We start from the raw sequence: 20,469 nt of genomic DNA on the forward strand, positions 1-20,469 counted from the left end.
CAGAAGAAAATGGATGCTTCAGCATTTATCGACAAGTTTGCAAAATGTTTCCAAGATTTCATGACTGAAGTAAGTTGCATTTTTTTCTGTTTTTATTCTCTTTTGTTTGAAGTTCATGGCATGCCATGTCTCTTATTCTCTTATTCTTTTCTTTCTCGGAATCTTAATCTCTTATTCTTTTCTTTCTCGGAAAGTGCAGCAAAACCTTTCGGCTATCCTGGGTTTTAGGGGTCTAAATTATTTTGGGCTGCTAACTTCAGCACAGGCATAGATACGAAATATGGAAAGCCAAAATGGTTTCACCATAACCCTAACCCTAACCTAAACCCTAACCCTAAACCCTAACCCTAACCCTAACCTTAAAACCCTAACCCTAACCCTATAACCCTAATCCTATTTGGCTTTCCATAGTCCGTATCTATGCCTGTGCTGAAGTTAGAAGCCCGAAATAATTTAGACCCCTAAAACCCAGGATAGCCAACCTTTCTCGGAAAGAATTATTTTTAGTTTATTTTATTATCTTTTTTAATCCACTAACTTTATATCACCCCAGGCCCCATCCATCCAATGGCAGGCCATTTTGTGCCACCTACTACAGTGTAAACTGACCCAATTTACATGTAGTACCAGTGTAGACTGTAGTACGTGGCGTGGCTGTCATGCTCATGAGTCATAGATTTATATACACAGCCCAGTCACTGTAAAAATGCAACACAGTGACTGGGCTGTGTATAGACTAGTTAATTCACAGGTGTGTTTGTGCAATTAAATTCATGTTACATTATTTATGACATACACTGTAGGTCCTAACCTTGACCCGGCCCGCTCTCATCTGCTTCATATTGCCTACCCTCGCCTTACTGTGTTAAGGGCATTGCCGTATGCATGTATCACAATGCATCGTTGTTTTTTCCTCCAGAGCACTTTGTTTTGTATTGCTATCAATTTTCAGTGGAAGGTGTGCGCCTCAAATCAAATCCTTGTCAATTTGTTCAATGTTTGATATCTTTGAACCATTTAATTAACTGATTTAAAATTACATTCAAGATATAGGAAAGTTCCTTTTGCACCCCCACCCACTTCCTCATAAGTATTTAAACCCTAACCTTACACTTGACCCCAACACTTGGATTCCTGAATCCAGCATACAGCCCAATTTGTTAATTTTCAACAGTGTCGCCAGAGGCATGATGTCTTGGGGTTGTCTGTCCATTTTTCTGTTCGTAATCGAGTTTGTGGGTGATGTTTGAGGTATCGAAATGAAACTTGGCATATGTATGTATCTATGAGCTCACTAGTGGACGAAGCTGCATTGCAATTCGGGGGGGGGGGGGTATATTCATCTGCCGCCATTCTCAACCAAACATAAAGGGAAATCCTGTGTTCCATCCTTTTCAATTGCATTTTCAGGTTCAGCTTTCCTCTGCAGTTTCCATGGTAATTGATGAAAGTGTCTTGTCAGAAGTGAATGTAAAGCTTCCGATCCTGAAGAATGGGCTGTCGCTCCTCATTCAAGAGCTGCAGGTAGGTTTACTTGGCTGTTGTCAGTCATTGTGTAATCAAATTCATGAAAGAAGAAATTGTACAAAATCAGATGTTATTGTGCCTTTCTCTTAATAGCATTGTTTCATGAAGTAATTAGCAAATTGCCAAAGCTTATGTGTTCTGACATTTTTAACTTCTTCTGTTGTTGTTTTCCATGTTAACTTTGAAAAAAAAAAATACTGTATCCTGTTAATGAAATTGCAGAATCTGTGTTGGAATAATATGCTAATAAGCTAGATTTGTTAATGAGTTGATACTATGTACACCAGATACACTATGGGCCATATTTTGAGAATGGAGACATTTAGGACAGTTTTGTGAGTGGTTAAAGGGATTGTATAGTTGTGGTTGAGACCTAATTTCAGGCTTCTAACATTATTTGACGAGATAATGAGAAACCTCTTATGAAATATTAAAGAGCATGTAATTCTATGAGGAATTCAATATTTATTTGATGAAAATTGGTTTTGAAATGGCTGAGATATCCAAAAAAGAGCAATTCTAATAAAGTGTGGGACCCACACTCATTACAATCACTTTGTTTTACTTTGTTTTTGGATGTTTCAGTCATCCCAAACACGATTTTCATCAAATAAACTTTGAATTCCTCTTAAAATGGTATGCTCTGTACTATATCATGTGTTTTCTTGGTATCTCGCAAATAGTTAAAAGCCCAATTCTCATCTCCACCACTACTGTACTATCCCTTTAAAGTGATTATTGAGAAGCCAGGCATAGGTATGAAAAGTACAGTTAACAAGAATGGATTATCACTTTTCAAAGAGCGTAGTTGGGCATATTCCACCTTGGAAATGACTGTTTGTTATAGTACTGCATATATTATGTACTATGGGAGTTAATGCCTTCATATGTAAGTAATAATATGTGATCGAGAATTTGCCCTCCAAGCCTTTGCACCTACTATGTGCATTTGTAATTATTTTGTTCCGAATCATTCCTCTGTGCTCTTCAAGAATCTCTGTGACCAGTGTATCTCATCTGGTAGTACTGATGAGAGCAAGCTGGATGGTAACCAGTCTTGGAGCTGCAAACAGAAGGATGATGATGATGATAATGATGTAAAGCCTGGTGGTGCCTTTGATCCCTCTGTCGTCCAAATTACAGTGGACAACAAAGAAGTAAGCTATCTGTGTAGAATGTACAGGAATCTAAATGAATTGGTTGTTAAAGGGGTGTGTACAGTTCTGGTCGAGGTGAGGATTTAGCTTTTAACGTTTTGCGAGATATTCAGAAACCACTCTATGAGATGTCAAAGAGCATGCAGTTCTAGGGGGTATCAAAAGTTTATTCGATGAAAATCGGTTTTGAAATGGCTGAGATATCCACAAACAAGGTGAAACAAATAGATGATAATGAAGTTGTGGCATGTCGCCTTTTATTATTAGCACTTTTTGGGATATCTCAGCCATTTGAAAACCAATTTCATCAAATAAACGTTGAATCCTTCTTAAAATTACATGTTCTTTCATATTTCATAAGAGGCTTTTCATTATCTCACTTAGGAGTGTTGAAAACATGAATCCCCACCTCAACCAGTACTGTACAGTCCCTTTAAAGATTTGACTTGTAATCTTGAATTGTAGTCATCTGTTTATTTGCCGTTACATTTGCTGCACTACTGTGCTGCACTGACTGGAATTAATGTGATAAGAAGATAAAATTGATAATGTAACTGCCTGCACTGGTGATAGATATGCACCATTGATTCCATTCATTCAAATGTCTATGATAAAGACTTCAATGAGTTTGACTGAAAAGTGATTGACATGCTATAGTTGCTACTGTTACATGTTTATACCTCACAAAGTGATCCCTTGTCCTCAATGTTATGCTGTGTCCTCTAGTTCTTCTTCAGAAGCGCTTGTGACTAAGTAAATATTTTGTACATATCTCAGATTGACAGGAGGATCCTGGCATTCATTGAGAAGAAGCAGGCAGAAAAAGATGACACAAACCGAAGGGAATTCTGTTTTACTGTCTCCCCCTCACCGGAGACTTCTTGTGCAAGGACCAATGCTGTATTCACCTCAAAGATGGGAGGTGCAAGTCATGTGAAAGGTACTTGTCTCTAGCTGTGAAATGTGCTTCAGAATTTCATCAATTTCATTAGAAAAAGAAAAAGAAAAAGATTATCTGCAGAGCAGTGCAAAAATGATCAAATTTGGATAAAAAATAAGGAAGTTATGACTTTCTGAAATTTGAAAAAAATTTTGGAAAACCCTTTTTGACCAGTCGTTATATGTATTCAAATTAGCAAGTTAATGATGTCATGCTCTCACAATTTCTTATTCATTTCATATACAGAAATGACAAAAATCTCATATTTCAGCTGTTTGAATATAAAACTTGCCCTGAAACAACCCTAAATAAACAAGAACAAATGTTAGCTCTGATATATTTTGGTATGGGAATATGCTTTTACCTATATTAGCTAAAGTGATGATATTTCCCAATTTTTGTAAGATAACATATGCATAAAAAATAGTGAGGGCATGACTTCATCACCAAGAACGGGTCAAGAAATGTTTTCTGAGAAATGTGAAATTTCAAAACGTTGTATCTTATTTCTTACCTGATTTTTGCCATTTTTGGAATGTTCTGTAGGGATTTTTTTTTTCTCTTTCTTTTAGAGTTTACTTACTTTTGGGGTGGATTTCCTCTTTAATACACACACACTTATTTCAGAGACAAACTCAGTAATACTCCGAGTATTGAAAGTACATTTCATATATCACATGTTTTTTGTCTTTCTGATGTTTTCAAGAACTCTTTTGCTCATGTTCATGAGTGAAAAATTTGCATCCACAATTCTACATACTGCATCTTTAAGTACTCAAACCTAAACTGTCCCATAGTGTGATGCAGAATTGATATGCAGGGCATATTTGCAGAAACTGATTCACCCTACACTGCATGCAATTTAATTGCGTAGGCTGATATGCGTACATTGGCATTCTTCTTGTAAGAATTTTAAGAATTTTTCCTCCCAGGGTTGAGTGATCAACCCATGGCTGTTCCATATGTCATAGCCATTTTAATACATTTTCTTAAAGTTTGCTTTTTATTGAGTATCAGGATGGCTGTGCAGATGTAAACTCTACAAGGTTTTGTCATTAAACTAAGAGTGTACTTGTCTGCAAATGTAAATGTGAAAAATAGAAAAGAAGATGACAATGACATGATGTAAAATATGTGGACTTTGGGGAAACTAGTTTGCAGATATGGTTGACAAGGTTGATTTCTACATGTTTCAAAAAAGTGATAGTCACCGATAAAAGCTGCATACTCAAGGTGCAATAAATAATTAATATGCTTTATGCAAGGCATGTTTCCACAAATGAGTCCTACTTGATAAACATTTAAATGTTTTGTTGAAACAAGTCTTTTTGTGGTGTTTGCTAGTTTCAAAGGTAGTGAACAAATACGGGCCACAGACGAGACCAGGTCTGGTGTCAATACCACTGGCCAGACCTGGAATAAAGAGAACAAGGACTCCACCAGACTCTACAACATGTTCCACAAATTCTGTGTCTGGCATTGAAGAACGCTTGCACAACATGGAGTCATTCCTTGGATTACAAGCTGGTGAGTGAATAACTCTCTCTTTTATCATCCCTTAGCCTAAATCCACATTACACTTGCATTTTAATGATTTTTAATTGGTAATGTGATGAATTTATAGTGACTCGCCGAGAAGTATACATGCAGCTAAACCTCCCTACAATGACCGCTCAAGGAAAACATTAAAGATCATAATTTTCATTCATGATTGTGATGAGGATAGTTGTGACATGATAAAACCTATGGAATAAAAACCAACAGAGTGCAGATATAACGTAAAGTTGGCTGTATGGAAAGAAAGCATATTGAAGGTTTATTCTAAATATTGTATTAGCATGCCAAGGAATGATTGCTAGTGAATAATCAAGGTGTAATTTGAATATGTTCTGTTAATGTAAATATTCATTTCTGCTTTTTTTTCCCCTCTTTACTCCAGGCCATGAGAACCTCTCTTCAGATGTGTTTAAAAGACTTAAAGTCCTTGAAGAGAGACTACTGCATTTGGAAGGAATCTCCCCTGAATACTGCCACATATCAGTAAGTTTTTAATTCATTCAAGGATTGATATTTGGCCTTTTCACTAAGAGTCAGACACTTAATTAGTCATTTAGATCAGGCTCTCAAATGAGTCTTGTGTGAAAATGTTGACAACTTGTTCTCAGCAAAATGCAATCTGCAGCATGTCAACATTTGAGAATGCTGCCCTCATTGTCAGAAACCAGTCAGTTTTATGATGGTATATCTACATGCTTGTTACCAGTCTTAGAAAATGAAAAGAAAATCCTCTTTATCACAACCAGAGTGAGGAGTGATAAGTATATGTTTTATCTGTATGTTAATTTCATTGGGACACCGTACCATGTTCCTCATGAATTTGACTACTAAAACTTGCAATACCCAGAAGATGCCATGAACATTCAGTGGTGATATTAAAAAGAAAGAGGAAGAGAAAGAATTGAAGGAGAACTATCTACAGCTAAAACCTGTATAGCTTTGGCCAAGATGGACACATGATGTATCAAATATTACTGTATGCCACCTTCAGTCAGATAGGATATAGTGGAAAATTGTTGCAACGTTTGTCAATAATATGTGCACTTCTTACACGCATCAGATTTTTGGATGCATGTTATTTTTCTGATCAGTGCTAATACTTATCTTTGTGCTTAGATGATACGCATGATAGTACATGTCATAATGGGCTTATGTAAATATTGTGACTTGTTTGGGGAGTTCATCATATGTTCATGTTTCCTAAGTCTTGGGAGAATGAAGGGCTGGTCATCATTCAGCTTACAGACTGGCCATTTATAATTTTGAATTATGATGAAAAATTGAATTTTCTCTGTTGATTCTGATTAAAGGTACTGTTTACCATTGAGAGCAGTGATTTAGAAAATACGTTAGAATTATCACATTTGATGCATATGTGTTGGGTAGGTCAGTTGTATTACAAAACATCCTACCATATAAAAATTTTGCAATGAAACCTGAAATATAAGGAGATATCACTATTCCTCTCAATAGACCATAACTCTAGATGGTATATTTTACAAACAATTTCATTATAACTATTGTTCACATTTTGCATATTTATCAATACTCAACATTCACAATGATGAACATTTTTACATGGTTGTTTCTATCCCTAACTGACATTTTATCACTGTTTTGAAGCAATGGAGCTGGGTTTTTGTTTCATCTGCAAATGGTAAATAATGCCTTATACATCAGTGTCTTCATGATGTCTTTGTGCAGTTGAAGGATGGTACTATTTACTTCATATTATTGTTCTCTCCATTTAATTCAGGTGACTAGTATTGTGATGTGCAGTATTACATTTTTTTTTTCTACCAGTTTTCTGCTTTCACTCTCTCTCTCTCTCTCTGTCCACCTCCAGTCATCAATGTCCAAGCAGTCCAGAATAGGTCCTGGTATGAAGCCGCCTGGAGACTCGGCAGTGCAGGACATTGACAACAGGATCAAGATGCTGCAGCGTTCTCTCAGGCTCAGGAAGGCCCAGATGGAAGGAAAACCAGGGAAGTCGGACACCGGATGAAGATGGGAGTGACATTTAGTGAGGCTCTTGCCCACATCATGTACCTGGTAGTCCCAGGCCACTTTGGATGACATTATATCATGCCTGCTTGTGTGCAGAAAACTTGAAACGACTGAGAGAGATAGATAGATACACAGAGAGATACACAGAGAGATAAATAGGTAGATAGATAGGTGGGTAGATGGATAGATACATAGATAGATGGATAGATGGATAGGTGGATATATGGATAGATACACAGATAGATAAATAAATAGGTAGATAGATAGGTGGGTAGATGGATAGATACATAGATAGATGGATAGATAGATGGATGAATAGATAGATAGATAGAGATAGAGAGATAAGAGAGGACAGACAAAGATACAGTCTCTTGAAATATAACATCTTTTCCAAAGCTTTCTCAAGGTGTTAAGTTCCCGTGATTATAATCCCCCCCCCCCCCCCCATTTATCAAAGTCAGGAATTGTGTTAGCTAGTTTATTCTTGCCAGATACAAAAAAAAAGTGGTGTTGAAGATGAAAATCAGGCAGAGATGAATATTAATGAAATATAGAACAGCTCCTGCATTATGACGGGCATCGCACCACCATTCTGTGGTAAGCACAGATGTATCAGTCCTACATTGTAAGGAAGACTCTGTGGTATTATTGTCTCACGAATACAAATGATAGAGATTAAATCCTTTGTGTTACAAGATTAGATATTGCCACTCCATTGACTTTATATTGAGTCTGCTTACACCAGTAACTACAATATTCCATGACCTATAAAACATGGTGGATTCAAATTTACTTGAAAATTGATGTTTTATTCATTAAAGCACAGTCAAGACCTTGGCAAATAAAGTCAAAGATGATGCATTCATACAAGGCCGAATTTTGTCTGTGTTAATGATCCACACCTGGTAACACATATATATGCACAATCATGAAGTTATGTAAGTGAGGTGTAGATGAATAAGTGGTTTGCTGTTGAAAATAAAACTGCAAACATTGTATTGTCATTAAAGAGGAGTTGACAGCACTCCACTGATTTTTTGCAGTGTTGCAGCTCTGCTTCCACAGGATGATGACTTTCTGTATTTCTGGTTTCCATGACCCTAGATTGGATGTTGCCTTCCTGCTTTTGACAGAATGGTATCACAGAATACTGTAAAACGAGGAATGTTTGCATGCGTTTTAATTTCGGAAATTTTGCAAAATTAAAGTACACGCTAAAGATCGTGTCTTCACTATATGCATTGAATGTTAGAGCCAACTCGTGAAAATTTCATGCTGCAAATAAGGCTGTCAGCTCCCATTCACGAAAATTTTATGCAGCAAAAATATAGTGTTGTACAGTAATTTATGAGCTCAGGTCTGTAATACAATATACATGAAGTTCTTCTTCCTGTATTGTGCAGAACCTCCAGAGTATACTCGCCATCTGTGATAGGCACTCTTGCATTACCAACACGAGACTTGAGGCAAAAAAGTTGACATAAAAGAATGTACATGTTTCTAAGAAGATTTGGACAAGTTGATATAATTCTGTTCTGCCTGAGTGACTACTTGAAGGCAACATCTGTGATTTTTTTTTTTTTTTTTTTTTTTAAAGATGTCCATTGATGGCGAGTTAACCACATTTTGAGGCAGGTCATTACACAAGCAAATGGTGCCTGGGAAAAAGTGCAGTGTAGGGATAATGGGGGTTCTGGGGATGAAAAACCTCTTCTTGTGTCCTCTAGTTAGAGCGTTGAAAGGAATGAGTTGATGATCATCTGTGATGTCAATGGGATTGATGGGAGTAGGGAGAGAAGCTTCAGTGGTTTCCTTCCTTTTTGTTCTTGTGAAGGAGACGAGGTGGAGAAAAAGGGTTATCCATAAACAGTCCAGAGACATAATGTGAAGGTATTTCTAAGGAAGACAGTCCTTGAGTGGTGTAAGAAAATGGCACCTGGATGAGTATTCTTCTGTTGCTTACATCATGGGATTATGTGAGAAAAAAATCACATGAAGAGATGAAAAGAAGGACTGTATTTTTTTTTCTTTTAAAAGAAGAGTAGCATCATAATAGAATGTGCCAGTAGAAGGTACGATAATACGCCAGAGGCAGATTGTACCAGACTGGAAGAAGAAAAAGAAGAAGAAGATGGACCATTTGTGACCACTCGGCTCAAAACTCACAATGAGTCGCAGATTCAACAGGCCAAAATGTCATTTGGGTTGACCGACTCAGTTTCTTAAAGTTTGTCTCATGTGGGAGAGTAATCTTTTCTCTGCCTACTGTCAAGATTTGGCAGCTTAAAACTGAATCAACAGTGAGGTATTTGCAGTTTCTCTAGACCATGTTTTCTTTGGGGACAGGCACTGTTTTCACCGAGAAGTAGAATGTGAATTCATCAATAATTCTGCATAGCATGCTTGAGTGACCCTAATCTCTAATTCTGCTTTTCTCCCTTTTCTGTGAATCTGCACATCCTATCTTTTTCTTATTTCAATCACGTTTTTAATGGGTGTTAGGATGGTCCAGTTTTAGCATGTTATACACTGTATGTTATTTTAAAGCATAGCGTGTAGTCTTATAAACTATAGTGTATGTAGAAAAGTGGAAATACATTTTGGTCTACTTCTGTGGGTTTTGAGCTGGGTGGTCACAATTATGCTTGCTGAAATGATAAATGACAGTGTAATTTCAAGTTTTGTGCTAGTACTGATGATGATGCAATCTCAACACTGTCAAAAACAGTGCTAATAAAAAACAAACAAACAAACAACAAACAAACAAACAAAACCTAGAAATATCAGTCAGTGTCAGCAGGTTGATCTCAAAATGGTGATGTAATTTCCACAACTGGTGTTGAGCTTTGTGTTGAACATCATGTGTTGAATTGAGCTCCACTATTTGCGTTGCTCATTTATGTGCACTGTATTTCTATAATGGCTGAAACCAGTCTTGAGATTATCAAGACTTACTATGTCAATTATTGCACGGACACATCTGTCATGGTCAAATCTCTGAATAAAACCGTTACCAATTCATGTGAGTATGTTGAAAATGTCAATCTCATTTTGTCTCTTGATTCTGGATGTGGATGATTGTGAGTGAATCGTGAACTACTAGCTTCTGCCACATCAATTCTTGAATATTTTATTATGATAAGATTATAATTCATCTGTTCTTGTTTTGTTTTGTATTGTTTTGTTTTTATAGAAAAGTCAGTGTTCAGGTCAATCACTCTGTTAATAATGATGAATTAAACATGATGTGAAATTACCCTTAAAGGGAAAATCTACTTCATCCATGGAAGGCATAGAATTGTGAAAGTTGCATAAGAATCAGTCAATTAAAAAGAAAGTTCACAAAAATTGCATTAATACATGAAACCATGGAGCTACTAGTAACTCAGCACGGAGCTACTAGTAAATCCGTGATGAACAGTGTCACCAGTCACAATCACATGTATACATGTATATACGTTATCAGACACAGAAATGATGTCACATTTCTTCACAACTTGTACAGAAGGCATGTTGGGAATATGTTTGTGAATGGTTCCCACACTGATTATCCCTTTAAAATCAAATTGCCAAGTAACTGCAGCTCTACGTGATTTGATGTAAAGGATATAATTGTATTGAGAAAATCCAATGAAGATGAATGTTAAAATCAATGGAAACTTGTGGTGATGAAACCATCATTCATATCATTCAATTTTCATATTATTGTTCTGATATCGCGGCGTGATCACGGTCCGCGGAACCCTGAAATTTCATCACTTTTGATGTTGTCAAGGTCAATTAAAATGTTCACTGATCTGTATTAATTTGCCTTTACCTTTTTTTAAATGTACGAGTCGACGAGAAAATGGGTTTGATTTCCTCTTAATTAGGAAGTACAGTGTATATCGTAAGTTACATTCAGACATCTAGCTCATTCCGGAGTTACTGCGCTATCCATTGCCTCGGGGTTTTCAACTCTACAGATAAACAAAAGTGTTAAGTAAAAAAAAAAGTATATCAAATGGATAAACAATGTCGTCAAGACATAAATTTCATTGGAACCATGTATAACATAATGTAGGTGTATGTCATTCATAGTAACATAATAGCATAATATGCCACGTACTGTTAATTCAAATTCAACCTGCTTCCGGGCGGTATGGAGTTTCTTTAAATCCACCAAGTGTTTCCCATTTCTGTATGTATAAACATTTTGTATTTATGCGACACTACTTTCTCTTTCATTTAATTTTGGAAAGAGAAGATAGAATGTATCAGAGACTTTCTGAATATCTCAGTGAAGTACAATGATATCTGTCATCGGAGATGACAGAAATCATTTTTTTTTTTTTTCACTGAAGAATGGTCTCGATCATTCTATACAATAGTTGCCCAGCGTCCAAAGCTGCGCAGAGCATTGCGAGCTGCCGTCACTATACGGGTAGAATTCGAAATTGATTGAGTACTAGAATCACTTTTTGTTTTGTTTTAATTTTTCATAAAGTATTGCGATTCCGGAAAGGTGATGGCAACGACGTGAAATGTCGTTCTTTGCCAACGCGTGATGGCAACTATATAACCATCCAGATTGTTTTGTTTTGTAATGGACTAGAAAAATATCCAATAATTATGTCAAAATACATGTGAAATTTGTCTAATGGTGCAGAAATTGTCGCCAAAGCTCCGTGGATCTCATCCTTTGTCTCTTGTTTATGCGGCTCCCGTCCTCTCGTCCTCTCCATTATAATTCCACTCTTTTTGTCTATCTATACACCTATAACAGAACTTCTTTGATTCGCTTACACCTGGAACGACTGTGTTTGAATTGATGGATCGCTAAATACATTCTCCGACGTCGGCCAAAACCTTTCTGTTCTTTTTACTGTAGGTTTAATATGCTCTGGTGAATCTAGAATTGAGTGGGCCGTCAATGACGATAACCATTTCTTTTTTCCCCTTCTCCTTTTGAAATGGGGTAGTTCGTCGAAGGACCTTTCCTTGCGTGTTTGTCCAGACCTTTTTCTCTACTTCATCCCAGCGACACAATCAAACCGTCATTATGTGGTATTTTTCTATGGTCTCTTCTTTTTTGGAACCAGACCATTTCGCCTCACCGTACTATACACGCTTTAACGTACAATAGGGAAACGTTTGTCAACTTAGTGGGTGATTTTCGCGGTGCAATGCTATAATGTGGGCAGCTTGTTTGACCACCATGCAGGGTCAGATGATGATGATGATGATGAAACAGCATGCGATATCGACCTGTAAACCACACTCTTCGTTCAGAACTATCACACTGCTATGATTATCAACTCTGACAAATTGGTTTGACTTCGATTCTATCATGAATCTGTGATTTCAAGATGAAGCAAATCCACAGTACTATAGTATACTCACACACACGCACACACATGCAAACACACGCAAACACACACACACACACACACACACACACACACACAGTGCACATGTGCTATGATCCATCCTCGACTGGATGTTTCTGTACACATCCTTTTTCACACCATTCAAAATTCACACCACTGCGTCATTTATTTTCCAGCCAGCGACTGGCGTATAGAGGCTGAAAAAAAGAAACTCACCAAAAGACAAACAAACAAAACTTTACAAGTCTGATACAGGAGAGATGCCTTCTGGACTGTGGTGGGATTACAGATCAAGAAGTATAAGCAGAAATTATTATATTGTTAGCTCGGATAGAAGGGATCCTATTAAGCTTAAGTGTTCTATCAATCATGCGGTCGTTAGTCGGATTTCGTTATGCAATCTGGATTTGCGCCGATGAGCATCATTGATTTTAAGGTAAACTGACAATTTCTCAGGGATGAGATTTCATTTTTTTTCATATTCCTTCCGTAAAAGGGAGCGACAAAAACCGTGTTGTTGCAATTCTATCTAGATACATCCATGCCCTCTCTCTCTCTAAAAAGAAAAGTACAGCTACGACTTTAGGCCTTGCTCTGGAAAATTCATGGTTGCAGCCAGAGTTCCCTGTTCACTTCATTGCACAAAGGCAGTATGAGCTCTTTCGTCTCCTTAGAGAGAGAGAGAGAGAGAGGGGGGGGGGGGGGAGAGAATTAGCTCCACAATGGTTACAGGGACGATTCCTGGGCTTGACGACAATACGAGGATAATGAATAAGCTTTTTAAAGAGCAGCGCGCAAACATTAAGACAACTATTATACAGAGCTGTTGTTGTCCTGAGCCATGCTTTGGATAAACTGAAAGATAATACGCTCTCTTCGTAGTGACATCAGGGAAAATGTCTTTATTCTCTGTATCTTTATTAACTCTTTCGATGTGAGTGGCCAGGTTGTCGTTACTATTAAAGGCGAGAGAAGTTTGAACGAGGGCGGCCTTTCAGTTGAAAGGCACCATCTTGATGAGATGGCGCAGCGATTGCTTTTGACGGTAATGAACAAGACGGTTATACATTGAAGAGGGTATAAAGAGGGATATTTTGGACAAACACGACAACCATTGAAAAGTTACCAGTGGGTGAAGATTGGGAAAGTTTTTGTCTACCTTCACACAACATAATGAGAATACACGTATTTTTCCTTATACATGCATTATCTAGGTTGTAGGCCTGTACACAAACATCAGTATAATCAGGACAACCTTCCAATCTGCATATTATGCCATTCGTTTTCTACGCGAGCATTACTTTCCTTTTAACGTAACATATAGCACATTACTTATGTCACGTGCAAGGTCTGCGTCGGGCTTCGAGGTGCAACAGGCATTGAGGAGATCCCACCGGAAAAAAAAAATAAATAAAAAAAGGCAAAATATGACGGATTTGATTTTTTTTCTTCCAAATAGGCTTTAAAATTTCATTATTCATTAATGGATGCTCGCTGAACCCCATTACACAACCACAACATTTTGACACAAACACCGGATAATAAACAGTTCAAGGAAAATCGTACCATGTCCAAAGAGTTTGCTTTAAAATTGGCTTTTATTTCTATATCGTACTAACTTGGTAGAACATATACCCCCTTTTTACCATTGGAAGCGAAATTTAACATTTAATGAACCGTTTAAATGTCAGAATGACTCTGACGCGAATTAATTTCTCGATAAATGCGTTTGTATCCCGGGTTTGTATTCGCTACATGTAGAGATTCCGTAATTGAGCTATATTAAGAAACTTGAATCAAGGTGTTTATATGAAGAGCTGTTTATGAGAAGTGAATTGTCATTACATTGCATTATTATCAGGACTGATTATGATTAATATCTAATCCAACAAGCCTTCTTCAAACAAAAGAGAACGAGGAATATCATGTAAAATATCGAAATGACAGGCAATTCTTTATTTTGAAATAAGAATCTCTTGTTTTGAATTTGGTGAAATTGAACCAGCCGTCAACCAGAAAATGAGATCGCAATGTGAATAATCAGTACATGCAGCTGTGTTTTGCCACCCCTATGGGTTCACATTAATATAGGATCACCGTATGCTGCTTTTTCTTCATGAAGATCTATCCGACAACCATTCAGATACATTTATTTCGATTGATTAAAAAAAAAAATCTTAAACATACGTGTGGCAGATAAATTAGACAAACGGGTCTCTAATTCTAAGCCAACTTCTGAGGTGGTCAGTCTACACTATATACTCTTTATTCCTTTGTTCATTATAGAGGGACGCCCAGACACGCTACCAGCTGATAATCAGCTCTACTTGTGCTCCAGCGCCAGCTTGCGAAGGACCTCAACAACGCGTTGTCTCAGCTCTCGCTCAACATCTGGATTATCTTGGTCCTCTTCGTCATCATCATCGCCCTCCTCTTCCTCTTGGTCATTTTGGCCTTGGACGACATTGGCAGGGGGCTCGTCGTCTGCTTCGTCATCATCCTCGTCGTTGGCCTCATTAGTGGCGGCTGGCGGGATGACATTTTTAGAAATGCACATCTTGTAAAGGATGGCGAGAACAGCGTCGCGTTTGTCGAGATTCTCGTCCGAGTCGTCCGAGGGCGGCACAGATTGAATGCTGAAGAGGGCTGCGCAGAAAGCGGTCATGTCTACCTCGGAGGGCGTGGTGGTGGGTTCTGGCGGGAGCGTAGTTGGGGCGGGCGCGGGTGTGGTCTCCGGATTGTTCACGTTCTCCACTCCCTCTCGCAAGGCCATTAGCTCCTTCACCAAATAGGCCATCCGACGGACGAACTGCTTCTCATCCTGAGGCGGAGATCAATGGTGGAAAAAAGTGAAAAATATAGCGCGTATCACATACAATGTAGGCACGAAACTCATGCGCGTGCAGAGAGATGAACACATACAAATATAATAATAAAGAAAAAAAGAGATGAACAGATACAGAAACAGAATCAGATTTGATTTCATTTGTTAAAGATGGAAAGGTAATGAGACAGATAAGCTATTTTCAAGAGTGTCAAGAAAAGTCTTGAACGTTTATAGTCATAAGACTTGCATTTTCCATGTCCCCATGCAATAATCAGCCAAGAGCTATCATGTATGGCTCATTAGAGAATACGGTACTGCGTCTGATGCACCCATTTATTAAAGGCCTACTGTACGTTGATTTAACTAACGTGATTACAGTGCACTCCCGTTATAACGAACACGGTTGTAACGAAATTCCGGTTACAACGAAATAAGAATAATTCATGCTGCAACATTTTCGGCTCTATGTATTTTTAGTGTTTATTTGTTCGGTTATAACGAAATTTTGATAAACGAAAGAAAACTGCCGGTCCCGAGGACTTCTTTACAACGGGAGTCCACTGTATCGCCCATGCACAATGAAACACTGAATGACTGCTCAAGATGATTTGTGAAGGGACATAATGGTCCCACATGGACTATCTATAAAAGACAGAATTCAACTCTGGGTCTACAAGAAGACAAGTACGTGTCATTATCATGATATCTATATAAGATGAGAATAAAATCGAATGAGAAATGCAACAAACAACCAATTTTACATTCTAAGTGAGCAAGACTTCAATTCAATTTCGGTTTTATGATAAAATACCAAATAAAAGTCCGAAGACTATCACTGCATTTGGTTAACATCAAACTTGACGACAAAATGAATAATTCAACTTTACAGTAGGGAGACAAACAGAAAAAAAAAAAACCAAACTAACTAACGTTTTACACAACAACTGATTCATATTGACCCCCCCCCCCCCAAAGAAAAAGATGCCATACTATAATTACATTATCATAATAATATCAATATATGCAAATGGTCATAACTGTCAGTATTACATAATGGGATAATCATTCAGTCCCATTCTGACAGAATTATTTCTGGTGACCTGGGGGTGTTTCATCAACGTTTGTCAGCGCAAAAAGTTGTCATCGCTGACAATCACCATAGTAACAGTCAGTGACCAAAGCATCTCAGCCAATCAAAACCAAGGATTTTGCTAAAATTGTCAGCGCTGACAAACGTTGATGAAACACCCCCCCCCCCCCGATCTTAGCTGCAGATATCGAAAGTGGGACAAAATATACAAATATCATGCACGACAACACAATTAACTCACCTCTGTTTCTTGAATTGGTTTGGCGATGGCATGACCCACTACCACCGTCAGTAGAATCAGGGACAACTTCATCATCTTCGCTCAGGAGTCCACTATCTCGTATAGCAACAGGAAAACCACCTCAAGAACAACCCCGATGAAACAGGTATAGATCAGAGGAATCTATTGGGAGTGTCTCGACCTCTCTGAAGTGACGAGTTATATACTGTACCTTGATACGATCCTTTGTGAGACTAAGGCTATATGCTAGCACAAGTATCATTACGGTTAAAGAGAGTGCCCAACCGTATCGCTGATAATGGTTTGTGATAAACGAGAGCATTTTATTCCTCAAGCTTGAGGGGTTTCGGGTGATGTAATGGATCATGCAGCCACAGAGCCGTGTTTTGCATATTGCGAGGTCAGTTTTGGTCAACATGTCTGTTTCGTGGTATTCAGAGTTTTTCATTCGATTGAAATGTTCACAACCCCTGCTTATGCATCTTAATACATTTGTCTTGCTCTGGTCTCGCTCATACAATACGTCTGGCAGAGGCCTAAAGAGGAACGCATGAATGAATCCGTGGTCACAAGCTTCTGGGATGTCCCTGTATATGGCGAGTCTTTTAAACATTTTGATAGCCGAAACTGCATGCCCTGCACGAGAGTTTACAGAGGGTCATTTTGAACAATTGAAATTCTCTAGTTGAGAAGCCCAATGTGAACAGATCTATCGGGGAGGAGTGCCCATGGATCTGTAAGACCACTTCCCTGGTAAGACCTGACCCTTGTTCTGGGGAGTCATCTCCGCTCTCCCTTCCAATCTCCGCTGTCAATAGCAGTAAAAGCACGCCTCCTCATATCAGAGCCAGCAAGTCTTAAAAAGGAAAATATAAAGCAACAAATCAGTAAAAGTAAATTGGTCACAAAGACGTTCGGACTGTCTGTACTTAATTCAAGATGGCACTTTGTTATCAGAATTACGTTCGTTAAACTAAGAGCGAGATTCACCTGCAGAGAAGAACATAACGATATTTCAACGTCCCTTTAGATTTCATTTCTATTGACGTATATAAATCAATTCTGCTGTTCGAAAAGATTTATAGGCTTATAGTTCATCTTCATTTCAGCACAACGACGTTGTCGAATTCTACATGTAATATTCGTCCTGCCTAGTTGTATCTCAGAATCATCGCATACAGACACAGAGAACGTGACTTATTCTAGTCATACACTTTATTGTGCTGATTGATTATGTCCTAAACTGTCGAGAACCTCGTGCATAATACACTACGAAAATGAAGGGCAAATCTACGTCTCCAGACGTGATAGATTCAGGTGAAATTGGTCTGCTACTGTCAAACTTGTCTGCGAGCAGTGAATAGTCTAATGTGTTTAATATGGGCCTGCTTGGTCTGAGAATGAGGACTGGTCAGCTAGTCCTTTCAGACACAAGGCAAAGAAAGAAAACAAAATAAAACCGGTATCCAAACTCATTCATTGAGCATTTCAAGGTCGAAGAATAATACTGAAGCCGCCATTTCTGGGAAGGAAGCTGAGTCTCCGCTGGGGAATTAAGACGTATGAGCTTAAGTGTCGAGGATGAAAATAATGGTGGTTTTTCTGTATAAAGAGACCATTTTTATCTGTTTGTCCTGCTGGAAGTGAAAATTTGACGTTCCCCCCCCCCCCCCCAGATAACATCAATTATACATGTACAAGAAAAAAACAAAAAACAAATATGAACTGAAGTTTAGGTTCAACAATGCTCTTCAGATGTTTATAATACATGTTGTAAGGTGTGTTTTTTCCAACAAAGAAGATGGATTTGGGCCTTTACCGGCATTACCAATAAATGTTTCATGCTTTTAATTTGTTTTATTGGAGGGGGGGGGGGGGATTGAAAGTCTCTACGCGCATGCACAACCTCAATGGCTAGATGTGTTTTGCGTTTGCACCAAGAAAGGCGAGATCCAGATCTCGTCTTCTCGACTTTTCGGGTCCGAGAAGGCAAGAAGATCACGCGACAGTTACATCTCGCATTCTCGTATCTCGCCTCACTTCTCGTCTTCTTGGACCCGAGATGCTGAGAAGACGAGATCACACAACTCGTCTTCTCTACGTTGATGAGCTCAAAGAGTATGAGATGACCTACGGAGTTAGGATGACGAAATAAATATCATCTCGCCTGAAGTCTTGTCATCTCAGATCCGAATATTATGTTTATCAAACGCCACAAGACACTCGAATTATTCCGTCTCCGCTGCAGCACTTCCCAAGCTTCTGGAAAATTGTCAAGTGATCAATGATTAACGTGACGGTGTGAACACGGCCGGCTTCTGTTGGTAGACGTCGCCCGATGAATCGCGTCGAAAACTATTGAACAACTGTTGTACAGCTAGTCCCTTTATCGCATTGTTAACTGGACTGTCAGTTCATTGTGTCCTAAACTGACATGGCGTACTTGATACCGCTAAATCAAAAGTATCCTCCGGTACACGCACCGAGGGATACAACTTAAAATTTGCACCATAATACGAATGCGTAATGCTTCTCACGCAAAACTGACTTTCAGATCACAGGGCTGCCAACATTGGAAACTAGCTGAGAGTGAGACTCCCATAGGCCAATGCTATAATTTAGGAGTCAAAATGAGTGAGATCAATAGAAATGCATGCAAATGAAATAAAGTTTTAGAGTGAGAAAGGACCAAAATGAGTGAGTCTCACTCTCAATGAGTGAGAGTTGGCAGCCCTGAGATCAACAAGTCCCAACAATGCAAGTGGTGTATAAGAAAATGTGTTAGTCCTCGTCACTCATAATTATGGCACTGTCCACGACATACTTCTTGCTCTCTGAATAAACGATAATGAAACCCGAATATTCTCGTATATAGAGGGAATGCAGCAATATAAGTAGAATATATCAGCGTAGTTGAGGAAAATCGGTCGATCCGTTAAAAAGCAAGGAATGTATTAAAGAATGTATTTAGTTAATTCTATTTAATTGCTTGATATGTTCGAATTAATCATTGCAAGTTTGAGCCAAATCGGGCAAGAAATAAGGAAAACAGTCAGTAGAGGGCAGCAGAGAGCTTGAGGCTTAACATTTTTGTGGACATGTCTCCGAGGTTTAATTCATAAAATTTCACATTTGTCAACTTTTCTGAACAATAAACGTAACTTCTACTCTAAAATCCAAATATGGCACCAAAATGCATCTTTCAAGTGCATATTTTGAAGTTGAACCATGTTTGTGAAGCAAGAGAAAACTTGTGTGTTGAAAATGTAGAGTTGTTCACGAGTTACACCCGGAGATAATTTGTCGCCCTCTACGTTTCATTCATTCACAGAGCTGCAGCTTCCTTATTCCTTGTCCGAATTGGCTCAAATTTGCAATGAATAAATCAAATATATGAAGCATTTGAATATGATAAACTTCATCTGTAGCCATCTCTGGGTCGCTGGATTAGAAGACTACAACATTTTTGCAACGTCACGCATGGACGATGTAAAGAAAATACATGTACACCGTACAAAGAAAATTTCACTCGATATTTTCATTTTTCTAGCAAAATTAAAGAGGACTTGACCTACCTGTATCAGAAAGCAGGGGGAATAATATTACCCTTTACATATATGTCTGTAAGAAGTCCAGGGAGAGTGTACTTTTTAAAAATAAAATGCAATTTTGCAGAATCGAATGCACGGTACACGTAGATTTTCTTTATATTGTCGTCCATGTGTGACGTAACAAATTGTATTAGTCTTCTCAG

The 20,469-nt window shown here is 38.2% G+C and overlaps 1 protein-coding gene across 2 annotated transcripts; it reads left to right on the top strand.

Moving 5' to 3' along the window:
- LOC140228105 (MAP3K12-binding inhibitory protein 1-like) lies at nucleotides 1-7,609 on the top strand. Of its 2 annotated transcripts, none has more exons than XM_072308475.1 (7): nucleotides 1-69; nucleotides 1,411-1,524; nucleotides 2,552-2,684; nucleotides 3,462-3,624; nucleotides 4,969-5,151; nucleotides 5,564-5,664; nucleotides 7,028-7,609. In XM_072308475.1, exons 2-7 carry the CDS (start codon nucleotides 1,493-1,495, stop codon nucleotides 7,184-7,186), a joined length of 771 nt encoding a protein of 256 aa, XP_072164576.1. In that variant the 5' UTR covers nucleotides 1-69; nucleotides 1,411-1,492; the 3' UTR covers nucleotides 7,187-7,609. The 2 variants fall into 2 exon arrangements, with proteins under 2 accessions (XP_072164576.1, XP_072164575.1); XM_072308474.1 differs by having other exon boundaries at nucleotides 7-69; nucleotides 2,520-2,684.
- The last annotated feature ends 12,860 nt before the right edge of the window (nucleotides 7,610-20,469 follow it).

This window comes from Diadema setosum, chromosome 1, assembly GCF_964275005.1.
Source record: "Diadema setosum chromosome 1, eeDiaSeto1, whole genome shotgun sequence".
In the NCBI taxonomy this organism is placed as follows: Eukaryota; Metazoa; Echinodermata; class Echinoidea; order Diadematoida; family Diadematidae; genus Diadema; species Diadema setosum.

What these genes read in the sequence shown, in the direction of transcription:
- LOC140228105 (XM_072308474.1), top strand. Translation starts at nt 10, where the DNA reads ATGGATGCTTCAGCATTTATCGACAAGTTTGCAAAATGTTTCCAAGAT. An exon ending in TCCTCATTCAAGAGCTGCAG is followed by an intron (nt 1,525 to 2,519) that starts GTAGGTTTACTT and finishes GTGCTCTTCAAG; the next exon opens with AATCTCTGTGACCAGTGTAT. An exon ending in CTGAATACTGCCACATATCA is followed by an intron (nt 5,665 to 7,027) that starts GTAAGTTTTTAA and finishes GTCCACCTCCAG; the next exon opens with TCATCAATGTCCAAGCAGTC.